Source organism: Micropterus salmoides, unplaced genomic scaffold, assembly GCF_014851395.1.
Source record: "Micropterus salmoides isolate LMB-PRFRI ecotype aquatic unplaced genomic scaffold, ASM1485139v1 Ms_hic_scaffold_2, whole genome shotgun sequence".
Taxonomy (NCBI): domain Eukaryota; kingdom Metazoa; phylum Chordata; class Actinopteri; order Centrarchiformes; family Centrarchidae; genus Micropterus; species Micropterus salmoides.
Genome location: NW_024041150.1, coordinates 39,018,157 through 39,040,550, shown reverse-complemented (window position 1 = coordinate 39,040,550; position 22,394 = coordinate 39,018,157). Strand labels below are relative to the sequence as shown.

Genomic DNA, 22,394 nt, shown 5'->3' with positions numbered 1-22,394 from the left:
GATGTAACACAAATTGCTAAAAGGTCCTGTTCTTCCTCCTGTAGTAAGACAGTGAGCCTATCAAGATGCTGACACAACAAAGAAACATTGTTATTGTTCCTGATAGTTTTGTTTGCAGCTGTAATATTTTATACTAGTGATCAGTTACCTGGCAACAGGGTCTAAGTTCAGCAAAGACATTCAACGTGAAACACTGGTGGCCGATCAGCACTAGAGAGCACTTTCACACTTTCTATGGAAAGGTTGCCCATTAGAGCACTGCCTTTGTTTTTTTCCCCCAAACACAGGGGCACCTATAAGCACCACATCACAGTGTTTGCACATAGGGGCACCTTGGAGGGTAGGCCTACAGCATCACAATTTTTCTGTTGAAAGGTGCCCACATGTTGGGGAACTCTGATTATTATCCTTTTTTATTTAGGCTATGAAAGGGGCATTTTGGGGTCATTTTTTTCTCATATGGGGGAAACATCCACATTCTGACATGAAACTGAGTTTATTCATGGAAACCAGACAGAATCACAATGTTTGGTTTAAATTTCCACGTGGCCACATGTCATTCATATAGGCTAGTTTGTATTTAAATACATTTATTTTCTTTGCATGTTAGATTTTATGTAATTATTCTGCCAAACCTGATAAATAAAATAAAAGTGCTTTAAATTATGACTTTATTGTAGTTACCTTGTTGTTACACTTAAATCAATAAATAAAAAATATGGGTTACTGTATATTTTTATATTCAGAATTGTCACCGTCCACATGCTTTTTGTTTCCCTTCATATAAATAAAGACATTTGCAGAAAATGTCTTTAGAATGCAGGAAATTAAAGGTTTAATGCTCAAAATCTTCTAAGGTAGGACCCCCAGACCCCCCAAATCAAATAGCCAATTTTATCAATAAATATTTCTTCAAAATTGCATTAGGGTATCTTGTTGTCTTGTTCTCATGATCATTTTGTGCATTCTCAGGTCTGGTGGACTAAGGGTTCTGTCACACAACTAATATGAGGCCTTAAATGTCCCCACCACTTTCCAATACAAAGTGACGCCCTTGTGTAATCAGCTGCGTCCACATGGTCCTAAAGCCTTTATTTAAGTTGAGCTTGTTTCAATAGTTTTTATTCAAATTTGTTTTATTAATAGGCTATAGACTAAATAAAATTGCGGATGTCCGGACCTGGGTGACCTGGTAGCTGGTTACGGCCATGCCTTTTTAAAGTACTAGCCTCCTTCCATAGTGATCAATGGCTGTGATGCTGCTAAGTGGTTTATTAGAGCCTGGTCCTGTTTGTGTGTGCGTGCATTAGCAGGGCGGCCGTGGTGGATTATACAGTAGACTGTTATGGTGGGCCGGTCTGGATCAAAGTCCAGGCAAGCAATTTTTTACTCCCAGTCCGTTCCTGTGGGTAAACATGGAAGTTGCATTTGCATTTGCAATTTCAAACTAAATTTACTGCGTGAGCAAGTTGCAGTTGGTAAACCAGAGTTAAAATCAAAGTTTATCACGTCCCTCGGTGTCTTTGCTGCCAGGTGGCCGACCCTCGGCGTTTATACAAGTCGCTGCTGATTGGGGTAAGACCTGTGACACACTGCAAACGGGAGAACACTGGATTAATAATTAGGCCTAACAGTCGCAGTCTGTGAACCCACAACAGGTACGTCGAATTCCCGAGTGTGTCATTTTAAATAATATCTAATCATTTCAAAATGAATCAGCTTTAGAGCTTTTAGTCATTTTAACAGGACTTGACAGCAACATGTCAGATAGGTCTATCTATCTCAGATTAATTGTTGGCACTTTGCACAATTGAAAGGTTTTTATGAAACAATTGAGATTCTATTTTTTTTTTTTTAGATTGATTAAGAAACAGTCTTTGCCACAACAAAAGTTAAACTATTTCAACTGCACATATTTTTCAATGGTCCGTCTGTGTTGACAAAAGCGAAAGTAAAAGTCACCACGTTTTATTATTTGTGTAACTGTACTGTCAGTGAAGGTCAGTGTAAGGCTTTCTTTAAATTCAATAAAGAGAGCATAATATTTTATTTATAGCCTATAGCCTATGTGTGTGTTTGTGTGTAAGTAAATATGTAACTAATTAGTTACTCATTTAAGTTTTTTATTTGAACTAGTGTTTAGGCAACATAAGCAGAACAAGGTCAAGTATGAACTTAATCCTGAGGAGATTTCAAATTAAAAGAAAACAGTTTTTTGTTAAATTCATTTCATTTGGAGGTTGAGTGATAAAATGTTTTTAAAGTCTGCTCAGGATTTAAATTATATTCTCCCTGGACACGAATTCAAGAGAGTCTTTTCCACACAATAATGTTTCCATGGTTTCTGTCCATTTTCCAAACTGCAGGATGTTTCACCAGATGGCTGGACTGTCTCTTCAATATCCACTCGGAACAATCAGTTTTTTCATTGTCTACCTTCTATCCCACTTTTGTACAGGTAAACTCACACACAAATATAATTGTATAAGAGTATTTCGTTTTTGGTTCATAGCTCATTTCTGCTTGGCTTTGAAAGAGCTGGATCCATCCATACCAGTGCAGTGCCCCAGTATGGATTAGCTGTATTTGACTTTGAACTGGGCATTACCCATTCTGATAGTAGGCTACTGTTCACTAGGCATGGTTACAGTATAGGTCAAACTTAAAAAGCTCTCGAGGTGGGCTGGTACCGGTACCCACCTGTGCTTTTTTCTTGCGCACAGCTGGCATTTCTTACGAGACCCACCTTATACTCTGTGTTGATGACCTAGCTGGGAAGTGGATCTCTTGCTGCCTGCCAGCCACTTCCAGCGCTGTGAGAGTGAAATACAGCAGTGTTTATGAACATGTGTTCATATATGCGTGTGCACCAAATTAATCTCAGTTTCCAGCAGCAACCTCTGTGGGAACCAGTCCACACACATTTTTAGAATCTATTTCAAGACAATGATTATCTAGTCTCTTTATCAAGATCATCAGAATCCGCTTTATTGCCTGGTATGTGTACACATATGAGGACTTTGACTCGCGCTTACTTATACAATAAGACAATAACAATCAAACACAGGCTACAGTATAGAGAACACATATATACACACTATGGACAAAACAGACAGATTGAGGCAATGATGAATGGTGAATGAGTGCAATGAGCAGAGTGCAAAAGATGCAGGAGAAAACACAGTATGATGAGTGCAAGGAATATTTTTATATTTTTATATGTTTTTATTATGTGCAGTTGTTATGTACATGAGGTAGGTGGATTTGGTATACAGTTTATACAGTATGACAAAATGAACAGTATGACCAGCTTTGAAATGGAGAATGGGCAATAAATAAAAAGCGGTAACCAGTAAACAGGTGCTGATTAGAGACAGAGTTACTGGGTTATTGCACAGGAATTGTTCCTGACATTGTGAGTCAGAAATCAGCTGTTCATCAGAGTGATGGCTTGTGGGAAGAAAGTGTTCCTGAGTCTGTTGGTTTTGGCGTACAGAGCTCTGTAGCGCCTACCAGAGTGGAGGAGCTGGAACAGGTTGTGTCCGGGGTGAGATGGATCTGCAGTGATGTTTCCTGCCCGTTTCCTGACTCTGGAAAGTCCTGAATGGAGGGCAGGTTGGCACCGATGATCTTTTCTGCAGTGCTGACTGATTATAGCTGTGGACTAATGCAAAATAGAAACCGATGGACTGACATTGATTATTGATTAGTCCAAGTTTGTTTATTTTCATTCATCCACCTACTGAATATACAAATGAACGAAATGCTGTTTCTGGTGGTCCAGTGTGCTAAAAACAAAGTCTTATTCAACTAACAAGACAAGACACTGTATTAAAACAAAAATTAGAGATGGCATTTGTTTAATGCTGCAGTTCTCTATCTACATTCATTAAATTATTAAACCAAGCAGCCACCATCACCAATGTAAACACGCAGCCCTCTGTCATCTCGCTGGAGGCTTGCGCTGTTAAAGAGGATAAACCAACATGAAGACCAGAGAGCTGTCTATGGGAAAAAAGGCAAGCAAATGTCAAGCTGAGAAAAGAAGGAAAATCGACCAGAGCCATTGGACAAACATCAGGCACAGCAAGCACAACAATTTGGCAACTGAGCAACAGACGTCGAACAGGTCGGCCAAGGAAAACAACAGAATGATGACAGAAATATTGTGAGAGCTGTGAAGAAAACCCCCAAAACATCAGTAAGTGACATCACCAACGACCTCCACAGTGCAGGGTGAAGGTATCACAATCCACTGTTGGAAGAAGACTCAGAGAGCAGAAATATAGAGGCCACACCACAAGATGCAAACCACTCATCAGCTGTAAGAATCGGAAGGCCAGATTGAAATTTGCAAAGAAGTACAGAGATGAGCCGCAGAAGTTCTGCAACACAATCTTATGGACTGATGAGACCAAGATTAATCTCTACCAAAGTGATGCAAAGGCCAAAGTGTGGAGAAAGAAAGAAACTTCTTATGATCCGAAGCATCCAAGCTCATCTGTGAAGCATGGTGGAGGTGATGTCATGGCTTGGCCGTGCATGGCGGCTTCTGTAACAGGCTCATTAATATTTATTGATGATGTAACTGATGATGGTAGCAGCAGAATGAATTCAGAAGTGGACAGAAACATTTTGTCTGCCAATTTACGGAGAAATGCATTGAAACTAATAGGGAGGAAGTTTATCATGCAGCAGGACAATGAGCCAAAGCAAACTGCCAACAAAACAAAGGACTTCATCAGGGGAAGAAGTGGAAGGTTTTAGACTGGCCAAGTCAATCACCTGACCTGAACCCAGCATGCATTTCACCTCCTTAAGAGGAGACTGAAGAGAGAAACACCCTGAAACAAACAAGAACTGAAAGAAGCTGCGATAAAAGCCTGGAATAGCATCACAAATTAAGAATGTAACAGTTTGGTGATGTTGATGGGTCGGGTTATACCACCAAATATTAAATGTTATTTGCTTTAAGATTATTTGTTCCATTACTTTTGCTCACTTGAAAAATGGGTGGGTTCAAACAAAGGGTGTTATGTCCTGAGTTGTTTAACACATGGAAATGAGAGCTGAAACTCTGAACTCTTGTCTCATACTCATGTTTTGATCTTGAACCCAAATGTCTTCAGTGAACATCAAAAACAAAGGAATTTGCCTTACTGTTCCAATACTTTTGGAGGGGACTGTATATCAACATAGGAAATGCTCAGTTGAAATAAAATTTAAAAAGCGGATACATACTGGAGTGTTGCACTGAGAGCAGCTGAGCGTACGGCTCAGAAAGAACAGAAGAAGAAAAGTATTGCGAGGGAAAAAGTAGTCCTCAAAAAATTCCTCTTGTGAGCCTTCAGAGCCACCGTATGTGAGCCCTGCAACAAACACCTGTTTACTTGTAAAATGTAAAAATTCATATTGCGATATCTGTCAAAATAAACCCAGTATGATTTTTTTGCTCTAAGAACTAATTTAACTATTTTGTTTCCTTCCAGGTCACTCTCAGTTAATTGGTTCTCCTCGGCCAATAGTGGCAAAAGTTGGTGATGACGTCATCTTGACATGTCATCTGCAGCCTGCAGTGGATGTTGCTGCCAAGACTATTGAGTGGGCAAGACCAGACCTGGACCCCAGATTTGTGTATGTGTGGCGTTCTGGTCAGGAACTCCATCCTCCAAAAAATCCATCCTACAAAGAAAGAACAACTCTGTTCACTGAAGAACTGAAGCACGGAAACATTTCACTGAAACTCTCTAAAGTGAAACCTTCTGATGAGGGGAGATACAAATGTTACATTCCAAATATGAACACAGACGCCTCCGTTGAGCTTGTTGTTGGTGAGTAGATACATGATGTATGTGTAGTGCAGTTTGGTGTGTAGTCTGTGCAGCGGATCCAGTGAATAACTGAGGTAGGATCAAAACAGCTTTCAGCCATTCATGTTGGGACATTAACAGTTCAACTACAGCCATCAAACACCAGTTTAGCGGTAACATGTTTGTTTTTTTAGAACATTTGAATTGCGCATGTTCTGCCAGGAAATGTTTTCCCAATTAGTTAAGGTAGTTTATATAAGTATAATACATACAATCATATAAAATAGACACAGTGTGATGTGACTAACTTTACGACAGACTTTCAAATAGATGTCAGCTGACCCTGCATGAAGCCCTGCAGCCCGATGTTACTGTTGGTACAGCTGTCAGGCTTTAGATCTAGCACACCATATATGCAGTGTACAAGAATGATGGCAGCAGATTTACTTCTCAAAATTAAACAATGTGTCCTTAATTTTTTGAAATGAAAACAAAACAATACATAACAGCTGAAAAAACCCTTTTAGCTTCTTACATTAAAGCAGACAAACACACGGTGTAATCAATGTATTTATTAATGTATTGGTTTATTTAACACTAAAACCGCCAGTGTTTGTTGTATACCTATAACCGCCATAGCGGGTAAAATTTACCCACTATAAAAAATGCAGTGATATTGTGATTATTTCTACTACATGTTGCTCCAACACACTTCGGGAAACATTTCTATAAACACCATCCCCAAATTTCAGGCATTTACAGAATTTTTATTCATTTTCTTTACTGTGCACGTTGATCGCTTGCGCTGCGCATCTGTGAAGGGCACGTTCACACGCAGCGGCTCTTTTTGATGTCATCTAATCGCCGCTGTTATAGATGTTATAACCTAGTTATATTCTAAACACAGTTTGAATTTAAATTCAGCACACAATTTACAAAAACGACTGTTGTAGTGTTTTATAGGCGGTAATAATAATAGCCTCATAATGTCGGCTAGTTCTTACTGTTCTGCTTGTTTTTGACTCCCATCGGGCATCCAGAGAGGAACACATAGCTACAAAAGTTTGAAAGTCCAAATAGAAGTAGGCTATTTATTCGAAAGAAATTATTATTATCAGTTCCAAAATTTATAGTAGATTTTTACCCTACGGAAAAATGTATAATGATCACTTTTACTGAAAAATACATTGGAAAAGTTTAGTCGGTCAAAAGGGAGCCGCACGCTGAAGGGACCGCAGAACACACCTCTATCACAGCGAAAAACTAAGCTACTGCATTACTTTTGATGATCATGTAGAAACACAAAACCTATGAGCAGCGGCTTTTATGCATGTTTACTTCATACAAGTGGCTGCTGTCAGATGCAGAATCAACCCAGGACACATCGCTCAGCCCACCGTCAGACTCTCCTTCACTCACTGCGCTGAGCAAGTGTGATGTCTGTAGTGGGAAACACGTTGCCAATAGCAACATAGAAGGTTTAAACAGTGAAATGAACAGCGCTAAAATGACTGGATTCTCTAAAGGGGTAAATTTTACCCGCTGGCGCTAAAACTGGCTTTATCTTGACATTTTTTAACAATAGTGGGTGCTACATAACACACTTTTACGAAAAGTCAGAGACTGAGGGACTTGAATATTATATTGAAACAAAGATTCATACAATCAAAAAACAGCCACGGGTAAATTTGACCCGTTGGCGGTTCTAGTGTTAATAGTGATATTTTTAACCTGTAGTCCCTGCCACAGTTCTTCTTCTGGTTTTGGTTTTGGAAAGACCAGGGCAGGCCCGTGGCATAGGCAGTTGACTTGGGCATAAAATGTCAGGGGGCGCCGCAACTCCGTCCAGCTGATGCGACACTGGCGTAAGACATTAATCATGTGCACCTTGCGCTGTCCAGTCCTGACAGCTGTGACGAGTGGTAACATAACTGATACAGTTCTGATATATAAATATCTTAAAAATTAAGCGTCTTGCTCTGTTTGGGACTGTGAGCTGAACTTTATTTTTTTTGGTTTCACATGCAGCATGCAGTCCCAAACTATGTCAGTCAAACGGTCTAATGGGAATAACCTACTACCAGCAGAGCAATAACTTAATGCACAGCAGAATATAAGGAAGGTATGAATTCTCATTAAATGATGACCTTAGTATCCTAATATTGAAACATGTCAGAGAACACAGATATGTGGGAGAGATTCTGAATGTGCACAAAGTTTTGAACATGAGCAGAAAACCTGCTGAAACACATGAGCTTTTAAAGTCCAGGAGTTTATACCTGAATTAAAATGAATGAATTTATCATTGAGGTGAGAAGGTGCCACATGCACATTTAAAGAGGTTACTTCCCCAAACAAAGACAGGAAAGAGGAGGGAAGGTCATGTGTACTGTCTCAGCAGGGATTTATTAAAATAGAAAAGTTGATCTACAGGAGAAACATATTTTAAAGCAATACCTACAGAATTCCTGAAAGCCTTACTGCATTATATTCTATTAAATTGAAATATTTTGAGTTATCACCTGCCGCCTGAATATTGTGTTTCCCTTTATATAGATAAAGACATTTCCACCATAAATTGATGCAGAAACTTTCACCCAAATGCAAATGCTCTGTTTTTGTATAGCGCCTTTCTAGTCTTTTCGACCACTCAAAGCGCTTTTACACTACATCTACATTCACCATTCACACACTGAGCCTAAGTGCTCAAACAGAAACTAACATTCACACACATTCATACACTGGCGGAACAGCCTCCAGGGGCAATTCGGGGTTCAGTATCTTGCCCAAGGACACTTCGACATGCAGCCTGGAGCCGGGGATTAAACCACTGACCTTCTGATTAACGGCTCTACCTCCTGAGCCACAGCCACCCCTGGACATTGCAGGAAATTAAATCTTTAATGCTTTAAAATCTTTAAATTTTCCTGGGGGAGGACCCCAAGACCCTCCTATTAATTTGTCCCCGCCACCGTTTAAACTAAACCAATGCTCTTGCATTTCAGGAAAATTACCGCAATAATATACTACATTGAAATAAATGAATATGTAGGTTGACACTCAATTTAAATGGGGACACATTCCCAGATGCCAGGTTAAGTTTTTTCTCCCAATTTTGGCTGTGATGTGGAGGGTGATCAGACTTCTTCATTGACTATAATAATTGACTTGGCTGTTCATCTATAATGCTGACATTGTGAGTTTGGCTGCTGAACGTTTTAAACAATTCCTGAGGTTGGAGGAGTAATGAGTCTGTGGTGCACTTTTTAATTTCAAATTTCTAATCTGGCCTAGGGCTCCAACATTGTCAGGTCCAGCCCTGGGAACAACAATAAAAAAGGCATGAGCCTCCAAAATCTTGACACATAGTGACTCTCCCTACAACCCCATTCACAGTGGTGCATTAAGCTAAACGCAAAAATCAGAATGTAACAAGAGGAATGAGGTTCATCTTCATAATGTCAATACTAACATGCTGAAGTTTAGCAGGTTTACATTTTACCTTGTTTAAGCTTAATGTGGGGCGGCGCGGTGGTACAGTAGAGTTTGCCTCTTCTCTCCGGGTGCTCCGGCTTCCTCCCACCATCCAAAGACATGCAGGCTAGGTTAATTGGAGTCTCCAAAATTATCCTTAGGTGTGAGTGGTTGTCTGTCTATGTGTGGCCCTGCGATGGACTGGCTACCTGTCCAGGGTGTATCCCGCCTTTCGCCCGATGTAAGCTGGGAATGGCTCCAGTCCCCGCGACCCTGTACGCAGGATAAGCGATTGACGATGGATGGAAGTTTAATGTGTTAACATGTTAACATCTGATAATTTGGACCAAACACAAAGTGCAGCTGAGACTGGAATGTCATTAGTTTTGCAAATATTTACCAAAGAATTGGACACAATAAAATGTTGTAGATTTACATTTATAGTATTCATCTTTTAAATTATTAATGCAGTCTTTGTAAAACTGACCTGTATTTTAAATGTTCCTCTTGCTCAACATCAGGGGCCGTCTCCTCACCTGTCATCATTTTAGCAGGGATTGACAGAGACAAAGGGGGAGTGGTGTTACAGTGTGAGTCTGCAGGCTGGTATCCAGAGCCTGAGGTGTTTTGGCTGGGAGGTGAGGGAAACCTCCTCTCTGCTGGACCTACAGAGACAGTCAGAGGTCCTGATGACCTCTATACTGTCAGCAGCAGAGTGACTGTGGAGAAGAGATACAGCAACAGCTTCACCTGTAGAGTCCAACAGAAGGACATCATCCAGACCAGAGAGACAAATATTCAGATTACAGGTAGAAATGATTGATGATGTGATCAATGTTTTAGTTTCAAATAGCTGAAGTCTAGTGTTCTATAAACACCATGTTATTTTGTGTTTTATAATTTCAGATGATTTCTTTGAGGTCCAGTCCAGTTTGTCCCCCATCACAGTTGGATTGGCTGTTTGTTTGGCTGCTTGCATCATGATCATTTTGTTACTTATCTTTTCTATGTGGAAATGGAGACAGAACAGAATCAGTAAGTTTCAAATAAATTGCAGATTAATGGGACATAGTGATGTGACTAATTGTATAAATTTAATTTGATCTTTGGTTGGTTTAAAAATGTGTTTTTTCTACTTTTATTTCCAATTAGTCAAATTGTCAGGTGTCTTATTTTTATAGTCATTTTTTACCTCAATTTAGATTAAAATGTCTGTGATGCAAGAACATGTCTTTAATACTTTAATTCTACTGCCTGTATTTTCACACAGAGAGCAAGAGAAGCGACAGGGATGAAACTGATGAAGGAGAACAGAAGGTCCGCTTTAAAAGTAACAAACCTGAAGATCAGGTTGACACTGAAGCAGAAAGAGAGCAGCTCATGACAGATGAAACAGTGACAATGAAACAGTTGAAGAACAGAAAAGGGGAAAGGGAGAAAACACATGTAAGTAAAGAAACAGGAAGTATTCAAAGCAAAAGTCAGTGGGGATTAAAACAACACAAAAAGAGGTAGAGAGGTAAAGAACAAATGCAATACTGCTGAAATTTCTCAGTTGCTGTGACATTCTGTAAAAAAACAACAATAAAATCATATCTAGATTCTTGTTCCTGTTTATGTCTCTCCTCTCTCTCAGTTTAAGAAACAAATAAAACCATGATATAGGCTTGATAGTTTTTCTGTTACTGTTTACATGTTGCAGTACATTAACTCAAATATTCATTCATAGTTAAACATGTCTCTCATATTGTGTCCTCTTCTCGTTCCTCCCAGTTTGAAGACAAACAAGCTGACGTCCAGCAGCTCCAGGATCAGATTCAGAGGACGGAGACCATCCTGCAGACGGAGGAGGTTCATTATTCTACTGAACAAAAAGTATCAGAGTATCCAGATATTTATAGAGATATTTGGTATCAGTGTCGATGCTCAGACATTCAGCAACACTCATCATCATCATGTGTTGAACATTCAGACCTTAAACCTAAAGGTGCTCTGTGGAGTTTTCTGGTGAATAAACAGAAGTTATATTTCAGTGTTACTCACCAAAACACATCGTGTGTATTTGAAGTCTAAATTTAATTTCAATCAAGCATTTTAAATCCAAAATTGTTAACATCCATGTTTACTACAGCAGTCGTTGTCTTCCTGCCCTTGCTGGTGCGTTGCTGCATATCTTGCCATTTTACAGCCACCTATAGATCAGTGAATAGTAGGTAATGATTGTCAGGAACATATTTCCATCTCCTATTTAGTGGATTAACGCTTTTTTGACAAAGGCAGCAACCTCCTCGTAAAATTAAGTTTTATTTGTTTTTTTTTTCAAATTTTTCCATAAAAAATAACAATGATGGAAACATGCCTTGTGTGTGTTTGCTGGAGAACAAGCAACACTCAGCAGCCACAGCACAAAGTAAATTATCTGGAATCCTCATCATGACAGAAATCCTTTTATCAGCTGATATGAATGAAGAAAAACCCTGACGTTGTAAATGGTTACATATTCATTTAGTTGATCCTTTTATCCAAAGTGACTTACAATTGCTATACATGTCAGAGGTCACACATTCTGGAGCAACAATGGGTTAAGTGTCTTTTCCCGGGACACAATGGTGGATGGGTCCAAACTAACATTCACAAACTGGAGGAGCTGTTGAATCAAACCGCTGATCTGCTGATTAACGGGCAACCCACTCTCTCCTGAGCCACAACCCTGTTTGTCTTTATATAAATATAAATAAATATAAATATAGATGATGGATTACAGGCAATTAGATATGTGTATTCAACATCATCTTCAGTACCACAGAGCCTGCACGGAAACAGGGTCCAGGTCAAAAAATTGTCCCTTGAAGTAGCCTTGATTTTATTTCTGTCTGTTTCAGGCTTCACTGTGTATCAAATTTCCCACATGTCTAAATAAAGAGAACTTATCTCTTTAATCTTGTCTTTCTTCATCTTTGCTCTTCCCCTAGCTTGAAAGAAAAATAGCTGAAACCAAGGAGCAGCTCGAAGATGAGAAGAAGAGGAGGGAAGCAGTTGAGAAGAACATGGAGAACCAAAAGCCTGAGGTTGATTTCTTTACCTTTATCTTTATGTATTTGTTTAGCTGTCTAGTTATCACTTTTCCCCCTCCATGTTACTATATATCCTTTTTCCTTCCAGTGTGAAAAGAAGCTCCATGATGAACAAAAGAGGAGGGGGGAGGCAGAGAAACAAGTCGAGATGATACAGCAGGAGGTTTGTCCTTTCACTCTGTATTTATCTAAACATCTCACCTCTATATTTTCTTAAGGTCCAACAAAAAAACTGCTGCTTTTCTTTAACATGAAGAGTTAAAAGTGCTGCACAAGTCAGACCATGGAGTATCATGTCTTATTGTTCATATCTCAAGAAAATGTTTTTCATCTTCATCTGTCTTTATCTTCTCTCTCCTCATGTTGAGAAGCTCAAAGAGGAGAAGCAGAGGAGTGAGGACGACAAGGAGAAGCTGCAGAAGGAGGTGGAGACCAAGACAAAAGAGGTTCATCTTTTATTAATATTCATTTGTTTCCTCAAACCTATTTGTTTGTTTATCTCACATAATATATATACATATAGTTGTATCAACATATGTTTTTGGTCAACTGAGTGTCGAATATTTCAAAAGTATTTAGGCTACTGAATCAGAAATCAGAATCAGAAATACTTTATTGATCCCTGAGGGGAAATTCTGTGTCAGAGTTGCACACATTGCACAAAAGGCAAAAGGAATATAATTCAAAACAAAGAAAATATAAAGGAGTGTGGATATGTACAATATTTACATAGTTAAATGAATTGTTATGGTGAACAATAATGATGAATAAATAGTAGCAGCAGAGTAGGCCTATTACAGATATTAATGTCCAGTTTAAAAACTATGTCCGTGTACTGAGTTATAGAGTTTGATAGCCACAGGCAGGAATGACTTCCTGGAATACTATCACTTGAATGAGCTCTGTCCTGTGGAATTTTATCAGCACGCCAAGACTCACAGGTCAGGGTGGAGTTCTTTCTGTGGTTTTTAAAGAACGTTTTATCTGCCAGTCAGTGAGGGCTGACACGTACTCTTCTTTTGAACTACAGATGACTAAGGTTGGTTGTTCAAATACATTTTATTGTATTTTAGTTTACTGGCCACCTCTTTTCTTACTGATCTTTCTGACTTCTTATCTTCCATTATTAAGCTGGACAGATTGATCATTGTTGGTGATTTTAATATCCATGTGGGTGATGATACTTGCAAAAATGCTTCTGAATTTGTAAATATTACTGAATCTTTTAACTTCACTCAGCATGTCTCTGGTCCTACGCACAGCAAGGGACATACACTCGATCTTGTTCTTTCTCATGGTGTAAACATTGATAATGTCTGCATCGAAGATGTATTTGTTAGTCACAAATGAATCTTATTTGATCTTGTTTGTGATGAGGATCCTCTCCCTGCTAAACGAGCGTCCTGCTCACGTTTGATTAACCTGCATACTGTTGAGAAATTTTCAGCCGCATTTGACTCAAGCTCGGTTCTTATTTTGAATGACGTGGACGCTTGTGCACAGGCTTTTATTGATCACTGCACCCTGCAGTCCACCGCCTGAATCTTAAAGTGCTCTTTATAGACTTAAACGAAATGATTAAGGATGCTAGAGCCTCTTATTTTACTAATCTGATATCTGCCTGTAAAAAAAATCCTAAAGCTCTGTTTGAGACTATTAACAACATTGTTTCTCCTGCTGTGTGTATTGTCCCTGTGTTTTCAAATGTTGACTGCCACCACATTTGTCTCATTTTGTGGACAAGGTTAGAGCTGTCAGGGCAGACATTGTTCCATCAGCAAACCCCCATATAATTAAACATCACATGTTTGGTTTCAATTTAAAACTTGTCTCTTCAGCTGGAGAAGGCCTTATCTGTTTCAAGCATGCTGTTGTTCAGCCTATCTTGAAAAAGAACAATCTTGATGCAGCGTCATTTAGAAACTATAGGCCTATTTCTAAATTGACTTTTATTTCTAAAATTCTAGAAAAGGTTGTAGCGAACCAGCTAAATAATGTTTTCGATTCCCATAATATCTTTGATATCAGTCTGGTTTTCGTAAAAACTATTCAACTGAGACTGCCCTCCTTAGGGTGTCAAATGATATTTTGATGGCTGCTGATGGAGGTAAATGTTCTGTGCTGTTGTGATATTGTGGATCACTGCACTCTGATTGATAGCCTGAAAACAACTGTGGGCATTACTGGATCAGCTCTGGATTGGTTTTCCTCCTATCTTTCAGACAGGAGTTTTTCTGTGTCCATAGGAACATTTATGTCAGATTCTGCTCCTGTGTACTGTGGTGTGCCCCAAGGTTCTGTGCTCGGCCCCCTGCTGTTCAGTCTGTATATGCTTCCTCTCGGAAAGATTATTGGTAGTTTTGAAGAAATATCTTACCATTGCTATATTGATGACATCCAATACACTTGTTTAAACAAATCCTCTATGGACAAAATGCAAGTTGTGCAGAATGCAGCTGCAAGACTTTTCAAAGACAAACAGGAGATCACCCATTACTCCTGTGCTTAAGGCTCTTCATTGGCTTCCAATTGGTTTTAGAGTGCATTTTAAAATTTTAACCATTACTTACAGAGCCTTGCATTCTCAAGCTCCCTCTTACATCCAGGATCTATTGCATGCACACGCTTCTGGTCTCTCTCCGAGGTCTTCAGGCCAAGACTTTTTAATGGTTCTCAGAACACATTTTAAAACAAGAGGTGATCGTGCTTTCTGTGTGGTGGCTCCAAGGCTCTGGAACTCTCTCCCTTTAGCCTTGAGAGCTTTGGTCTCTGTGGAAACTTGTAGAAAACACCTTAAGACCTTAAGACACATCTTTTTAGACAAGTATTTAACTAGCCATATGGTTTGGGATTTTATGTGTTGTTGTTTTTATTTTTTTATTATTTTGTTCTATTTTTTAGCACTTTGTGACCCCTCTTGTCTCTGAAAGGTGCTATATAAATAAAGTTTACTTACTCAGGTGTTGTGTCGAGTTCAGCAATGCAGCATGTATGATGTTACATGTCGACGTCAGGTTGGCAGAGGGCGGAATGTAAACAGCTGCAGCGATGGCATGTGAAATTTCCTGTGGCAGATAATATGGCCGGAGTCCCACAGCAAGCAGTTCAGTGTCCGGGCTACAGATACGCTGTTTAACTGTAATGTGCAGTGGCGTTTTTATATGTAAAAAATTGGTGGGGCACCAACCATTTCAAAAGAAAGGCTATGCCAGTACAACTACAATTGGCTAACATTACTCTTTCTTGCTACTGATGTGTTTTTAAAACATTTCAACAGCATGGCTCCACCAAACACTTGCGGCTTGCTTTAACCAGGTGTTGTAAACATAGGCCAATCCAGCGGATGAGAGAGAGAGAAAGAGAGCTATTACACAAGTTTTTTGGACATGCATCTCAATATTCCTCAGTTCAGAGTCCGTCGACTCGTCGTGGGCCCGCAGTGCTGTTGCACACTTACCACAGAGTAATCACGAGTGATCATGTCTGTTTTCAACTAGCAGACATGGTAATCAGCTTTCTTTTCTTAACGGTAACATTAACCGTTAGCCGATGTCTCCTCAAAAACCACTATGTTAAATCTGCGGCTGCTTTTAGCATCAGTTTAAGTGATGACCATATCCCATGGCTGATGGGCACCAAGACACTTTAATTCCAGTTTCTCCTTCAAATCAACGTTAAGGGTCTCAAACCAACACAGTCTCACTCCCTACTCGTCAAATGTCTGACGCATGGTCAAGGCCCTTTGTCATCGCTTTTTAAAGACTTGGGTAGCCCTTTTGCGTCAATTATTGACGTTTAGGGATCCACAGTCAAGTTAGCAACGCTTAGCAACAATAAATATGCAATATCCGGTTACACTTTCAAGATAAAACGTAACGTTTCAATACATTGCCATGATGAAACGCGCATAATTAAAGTCGTGAAACGTTGCAGTTTCGTTAGGTTTAGGCACAGAAAGTACTTGGTTAAGGTTAGGAAAAGATCATGGTTTGGGTTAAAATAGCTATTTATGTCAATTAAGACTTAAGTTAACTAACGTTAACGTCAATTTACCTCACTCGCCTAAATAAAAACATTTAATGTTTTGTTTCGCATGGGACACAAACCCTGTTCTCCTGCTTTAAGGTCCGGGTTCTGGCCCTCTATCCACCCCAATCACCTCCTTACTTCGTCTTTTCTCTTAAATATCATACTTGCCTTTACCATCAAAAACTGACACAACAGGGCTTCCCTCAATACGTCGAACTATGACGTCAAAGGGATCCCTAGTGCGTCACAAACTGACGATTATGGCTCTTGACCAAGCGTCCATATGTGACGACTTGGGAGTGAGACCGGGTTGCTCAAACCTGAGCTACAGTATGAAATACACTTAGTTATGTCTCATGTTAGCTGGCTTAAGTATAGCTAAAACTTGCCTACTAATGTTGGCGTCGGAAAGCCAGCCAATCAACTCTGACATGAAATGACGCTGTAGTGGGGCTACAGGCAGCTAGCCCCACTTGCCATAAAATTTGTGTGATGTACTTGCATAGAGAAATACTCTGAGCATGCAAATTACCATTTTCCCACTTACAATGTATATTGCATTGAGACAGAGGGGCTAGCCCCACATTCATGCTAGCAGCCTACAGACGCCAATCGAGAGAACGCGGTTTGAAGCAGCAAGGCAGGGAGGGACCAGTGAACATGAAATTAAATCCTAACACAAATTAAATGCAATTTAGCAATTTAGTTATATTTATCGAAAGTAAAATATATCATAATAATCTTTTTAATTAAAATAATTTGTTTGCTCAGTTGTTTTCGTTCATTAGTGACCAGTCGCCACTGGTAATATGATCGGGATTACACCATCTGTTGTTACCTAGAATGGAAAGCCCTCCACCTTTACGCTTACCACTCTCGGTGCAATCCCTGTTGCCCCAAACAGTCTGAAAGCCATCAATGGAGACGTTTTGGTCAGAAATATCCGAGTGTATCCAAGTCTCCATGAAGCACATTAAACTACACTCCCAGAATTACCTCTGACTCCGTGCTAACGTTGTTAGCTCGTCCATCTTATTAGCCAGTGACCTCACGTTGCCCGTGATGAGAGAGGGGAGACATGGCTTAAATCTCCTTCTCCTAAGTCTCTGTTGTCTGGACCCCACTCTCTACCCTTGCCGTTTCGTTCCTCCTCTGCATCCTCTGTGTGTCCTCCTCCAGATCTCAGAGGGATGTCTGTGGGCCTGGGCGCCATGCCGGTCGGCTTCAGCACGATCAGCCAATCAGCTGGTCCCGGGTGTAAACAAAGCCATGAAGTGAACGGTGCCATGGCTTACCAAAACTCCCTTAACTTGCATGATTACAGAGAGTCTAGTTTAAATTATTTATATTCCAAAAATTACACACGTGAGATATAAAAAGAAAGTTAAAAAGTTAGAAAAAAGATGACGATTGACAGAGCAACTGCAACAGGCTGCATGCACATTGGCACATGCGGGCTCAACCTGTTAATTGCTCATCCTGGGCTTCCTGAGCCAAGGTGCTCTGTGGGTTTGCCGGGGTGATGGGGTCTGGACACAAAGACAGAGGAAACAGGCAGACTGATGAGTAGCTTCCGGCAAGGAGAGCAGAATTAAGTAGGCTAGTGAGAAAATGGTTTTATTCATGTGTATTCCGATGTAGAGAGCAGTGTGTGAGTCTGCAATGTTCTATGAGCTATGTTCATGGATGTTGCTGGAATCGGTACAGACGGAGAGACCCTGGTCTTCTTGTAGGCTACCTGTGCTGTGAGGAAGGATGCCACTGTAGGCCTAGCAGAGAAAAGGGAGGGTGGTAGAGGTAGGAAGAAAACTGTCATACAAAAATGTTTGGGTTGTAATTAACAGTAGAGAAAGACTGTAACAGCAGATAAACAGACAGAGAGCACACAGACTCTACAACATACTCGGATGGACAGCCATTGTTTTAACTGCATGTGTAAATTTGTTATAAACGAGTGCTCTTAAAAAACTATTCAGCATTGTGTGCCGGTCACATACACCTCTTCTCCTTCATACGTATTCAATGTAGTGATGAGCGTCTGTCTACACTGCCAGAAAACAAAAAGAAGAACGTAAAAATCAAACATACTCTGTAGAGCAGTTTGTCTGTGTGGGATACTGTAGCGGAGCATTTTTATTTTCTCATTACATGTTGAATTCATCAGTTAGTGGTGTAGTGTAGTCTAAATGTTCTCAGAGTAAACAGGTTAAACCTGAGCCAAACTGTGTGCACATTAAACAGTAATAAATCACAACCTCCAGCCAATCAGGAGTGAGTTGTCATCCAGACCAGGGTATTTGCACTAAATAAAATAAAATGTTTCTCATCTTGTCGTTCCTCATCTCTCTTTTCTCTTCCAGTGGGAGAAGAAGCTGCAGGAGGAGAAGATCAGAAGAGAGAAAGCTGAAGAGAAAGCTGAAGAGAAAGCTGAAGAGAAAGCTGAAGAGAAAGCTGAAGAAAAAGTGAAGACGCTGCTGGTTCATGTTGTTTAACCTGAAGTTTTGTTATTAATTAACCGTTCTTCAATTTTTGTTTCACTTTCTTTTAATGTTCTTCACAAATTAATAATCTGAAACCAAGACAACTCAAACTACATGAAAGCAAAGACACCAAATGACTGAACAGACCCAAATGCCACACACACAAACAAACGCTGAGATATAAGCAGCATATCGAAAAGCTACTTTGTTGATTTTTCCTGAATGACTCATCTGTGTGTGTTCTCTCCCTCTCAGCAAGAACAAGAGGTTAAGAGTTCTCAGTTTAAGCAGCAGGACGATACCAATTCGGCTAGTTCGAGCTCAACGACTAGACAAGTCATCAAGGTTGAGGTCGAGAAATGGAAAAAATTTATCCATTTCAGAAACACATCCAGTGAGGTAATGGTGTCTGTGTGTGGATGAACACTGTGAGTGATATATAAGCGTGTACAATATTTATAGCACTGAGTTATCCAAGAGTAAACAGGGATATTCCAAATATCAAAGCTAATGACCGGTTATTTACCCAGAATCCATTTTCTCTTGTTTTCATATAAAGAGGGAGGTGACGTACCCTTATTTATAAACAACTGATTTAACACTGTAACGTTCATTTTTTAGTCTCTTTCTCTAATCATCTCTCTCATGCTCAATTTCCCTCCTGTAGGACCAAGAACTGGGTGGCTGGACGTTGAAAGTACAATTCAACGACAAAGAACCCATCTCATACACATTTGAGAAATCATTCAAACTCAGTCCTGAAGAAACAGTCACTGTAAGTTTTTATTTCTCAATTTATGTTGTTGAATCATCATTCTTCCTTCCTTCTCTCTCTCTCAACTGTTCAATTAAATTAAAAAATTAATTATAACTGAATATTTAATGGTTTTAAAAATTCTGCTTGTAAGTCTGTGGCCTGTATTTTACAGATGGGGCGCCCAAGTCATAATCGTCTTTCTCAACCTGACCTGGTGTGGGAGGACCTGAAGTCCTGGAGCAGTGGAGACACACTGCAGGTCTTCCTCTTCAGCAACACCGGAGAGATCCAACTTCAACATAGTTCATAGAGATAGTCATTGAAAGACAGTAATTGTCACACGATTTTTTTTTTAAAGTTTGATAGGTAGAATTGTACTACAATTTTCCAATGCACAACATCACAGCATTTATAGCTATTGCTAATTTCCAATGCCCGTCCCTAGAAGGGCTTTCAACATTACATGTACAACATTAAGCATAGCAACAGTAAAACAATTACACATTCATATCACCCACCGATCCTATCTTTTAAAAACTTTTTGCTCCTTTTAACTACAATGATCTCCCCATTTAGCTTCTTTTATCACCAACATGAAAGGACCGTGATAAAAAGTTACCATCACACCAAAATGCTGAACAGTAAATAGTGCTGTAATCCAGCAAACCTGAAAACACTGAAAGTTATACATCAGGAACAGCACAACTCAGATCTTCCTGTGAAAACACATGTTGTAGTGACGTCCAGGAAACACAAGGTCACATCACGTCCGGATCTGGAATCAACAAAATGAGACCTTTTTATCAATGTTGAATCAAACTTTATTCCACTTTTTCCCTTCTTCTGGTCTTTTCAACAATTGAAACCATGTTTTGTCTGCAAGTTTAAAAACTGAACTGTTATAAAGACAAAAAGGGTAAAATACTTAAAATACTTACTCTAAATCAAAATGTGATAACTCAGGAATTTTTGCTTCTTTGTCTTATTTGAATAAGATATATTTACATAAGTTAATTAACTTTCTTCAATATTATAAAATGTACTTAATTAAAACAGTGGCTGCAGCTGTAGTGATATCTTGCAAGATTGCGGTTTGACAATATTTCTCAGAGTTAAAAACTGTGACTCACGCAAACTACATTTTCCACACGCTGGCAAGCCACACATTAATTTTTCTCACACAGTGAAATACAAATTTAGTGTAACTGATTAGATAGACTCATGGAGCAAATGAACTTGGCCCAGCTGATTGACACCGGTGTACACTGTGATAGTAATCATCAGGGACGTGCACAGGGGGGTTGCTCTGGTTGCCCGGGCAACTGCCCGTTTGCCTTTCCTGACTCAAGTTGCCCTTCCGACTCGCCCTTCCGAGAAAAAAAAATAAAATAAAAAAATAATCGCGATCGCAAAGCCTCATTCACTTCCATTCGGGCACCGAAAGTGAAAGTCAGTAGGGGAAGGGCAAACTCTGTTTAAGTGGCTGCACTGCTGCAGCGCTGCCTGCACGTCAGTCGATTCTGTTCCCTACCGGAATTCCTGTTTCCTTCCTTTATGCAATCATACTACAACAAATCATGCGTAGTTTTGCCCAGTTACCATATGTGATACGTACCAACAGAAGTGAATACGAGCTAGAAGCGCAACTGAATGTACGGGAAGCCAAAAGGTTAAAAAAGGATTGTATTTTTTTCCGAAATCTAAGCGTTTTTTTATTTAATATTTTATTAGAAGCGAGTTTTCCCCATCTGTCAATTCAATCTAGATTATTTATTTTCAAATAAAAAAAAAAAGGAAAAAAAATAAAAAATAATAATGATTAAAAAAACAATAAACAATAATATAAGGAACTCTTTTTTCATGACTCGAGTCATGTTTTTCTGTTTTGTTATTAATAGTAGTTTAGGTTATTGAGTGCTGTATTTAAGTGTTTTTACTTTTTGTATATTTTTTAATAAAAAAATGTTTTTTTCTCAGTCCTTCATATAGCCCATGTTTTTTTGTTTTTTTTTTTTTTTTGGGGGGGGGGGGGGGTGCCTTTTTTTCAGGTCAGAGCAACTGCCCTTCAAAATTCCTGTGCACGTCCCTGGTAATCATAGAAGTCCAGACAGCTGTGACGAGTGGTAGCTGGCAGAGTTGTGCAACATTAACATCTAAAAACTGAAGCGTAGCCTGCTCTGTTTGGGGCTGTGAGCTGCACTGGAAGTTAACGTATGTGTGGATCTGTGGAAACAGATCTGATCACAGCACAGAATGACCGAAAGCTGCACTGTATTAGATTCTGGTAGAGTTAAGCTATAGAGTTTGAATTGTCACCTGCCGCCTGAATTTTGTGGTTCTCTTTACAGAAAAAAGTAAATGAAGAATCACCATAAACTCATGCAAAACATTTGATCAGAATGCAGGAAATAAAATGTTTAATACGGGGATGGTGATGGCACAATAAATAAGATGCCTGCCTTTGGTGTGAGAGACCCAGGTTCAATCCCCCTCTGTGACCCATCCACCATTGTGTCCCTGAGCAAGACACTTAACCCCTCGTTGCTCCAGATGTGTGCGACCTCTGACATGTCTAGCAATGGTAAGTCGCTTTGGATAAAAGCGTCAGCTAAATGAATAAATGCAATGCATGTAATACTAATTCAGCATTAAGTGTTCAAATCTCATCTCATTTTTATATACAGTCTATGGTCATACCTCTATAAACACTACCTTTTTAAGAAAAGCTCATAAATCGCAGTGAATCTGAGGTTCACCTTTAAAGAAAATA

At 39.5% G+C, this 22,394-nt stretch overlaps 1 protein-coding gene across 1 annotated transcript in view; it reads left to right on the top strand.

Moving 5' to 3' along the window:
- The window catches only part of LOC119912524 (trichohyalin-like), a 729,783-nt gene extending 709,352 nt beyond the window's left edge, over nucleotides 1–20,431 (top strand). Inside the window, exons 25-30 of the mRNA XM_038731751.1 lie at nucleotides 12,257–12,352; nucleotides 12,447–12,521; nucleotides 12,730–12,804; nucleotides 18,748–19,266; nucleotides 19,535–19,642; nucleotides 19,797–20,431. Of these exons, the coding sequence (XP_038587679.1) occupies nucleotides 12,257–12,352; nucleotides 12,447–12,521; nucleotides 12,730–12,804; nucleotides 18,748–18,879 (378 nt within the window). The 3' untranslated portion in view covers nucleotides 18,880–19,266; nucleotides 19,535–19,642; nucleotides 19,797–20,431. The remainder of the gene's footprint in view (nucleotides 1–12,256; nucleotides 12,353–12,446; nucleotides 12,522–12,729; nucleotides 12,805–18,747; nucleotides 19,267–19,534; nucleotides 19,643–19,796) is intronic.
- The last annotated feature ends 1,963 nt before the right edge of the window (nucleotides 20,432–22,394 follow it).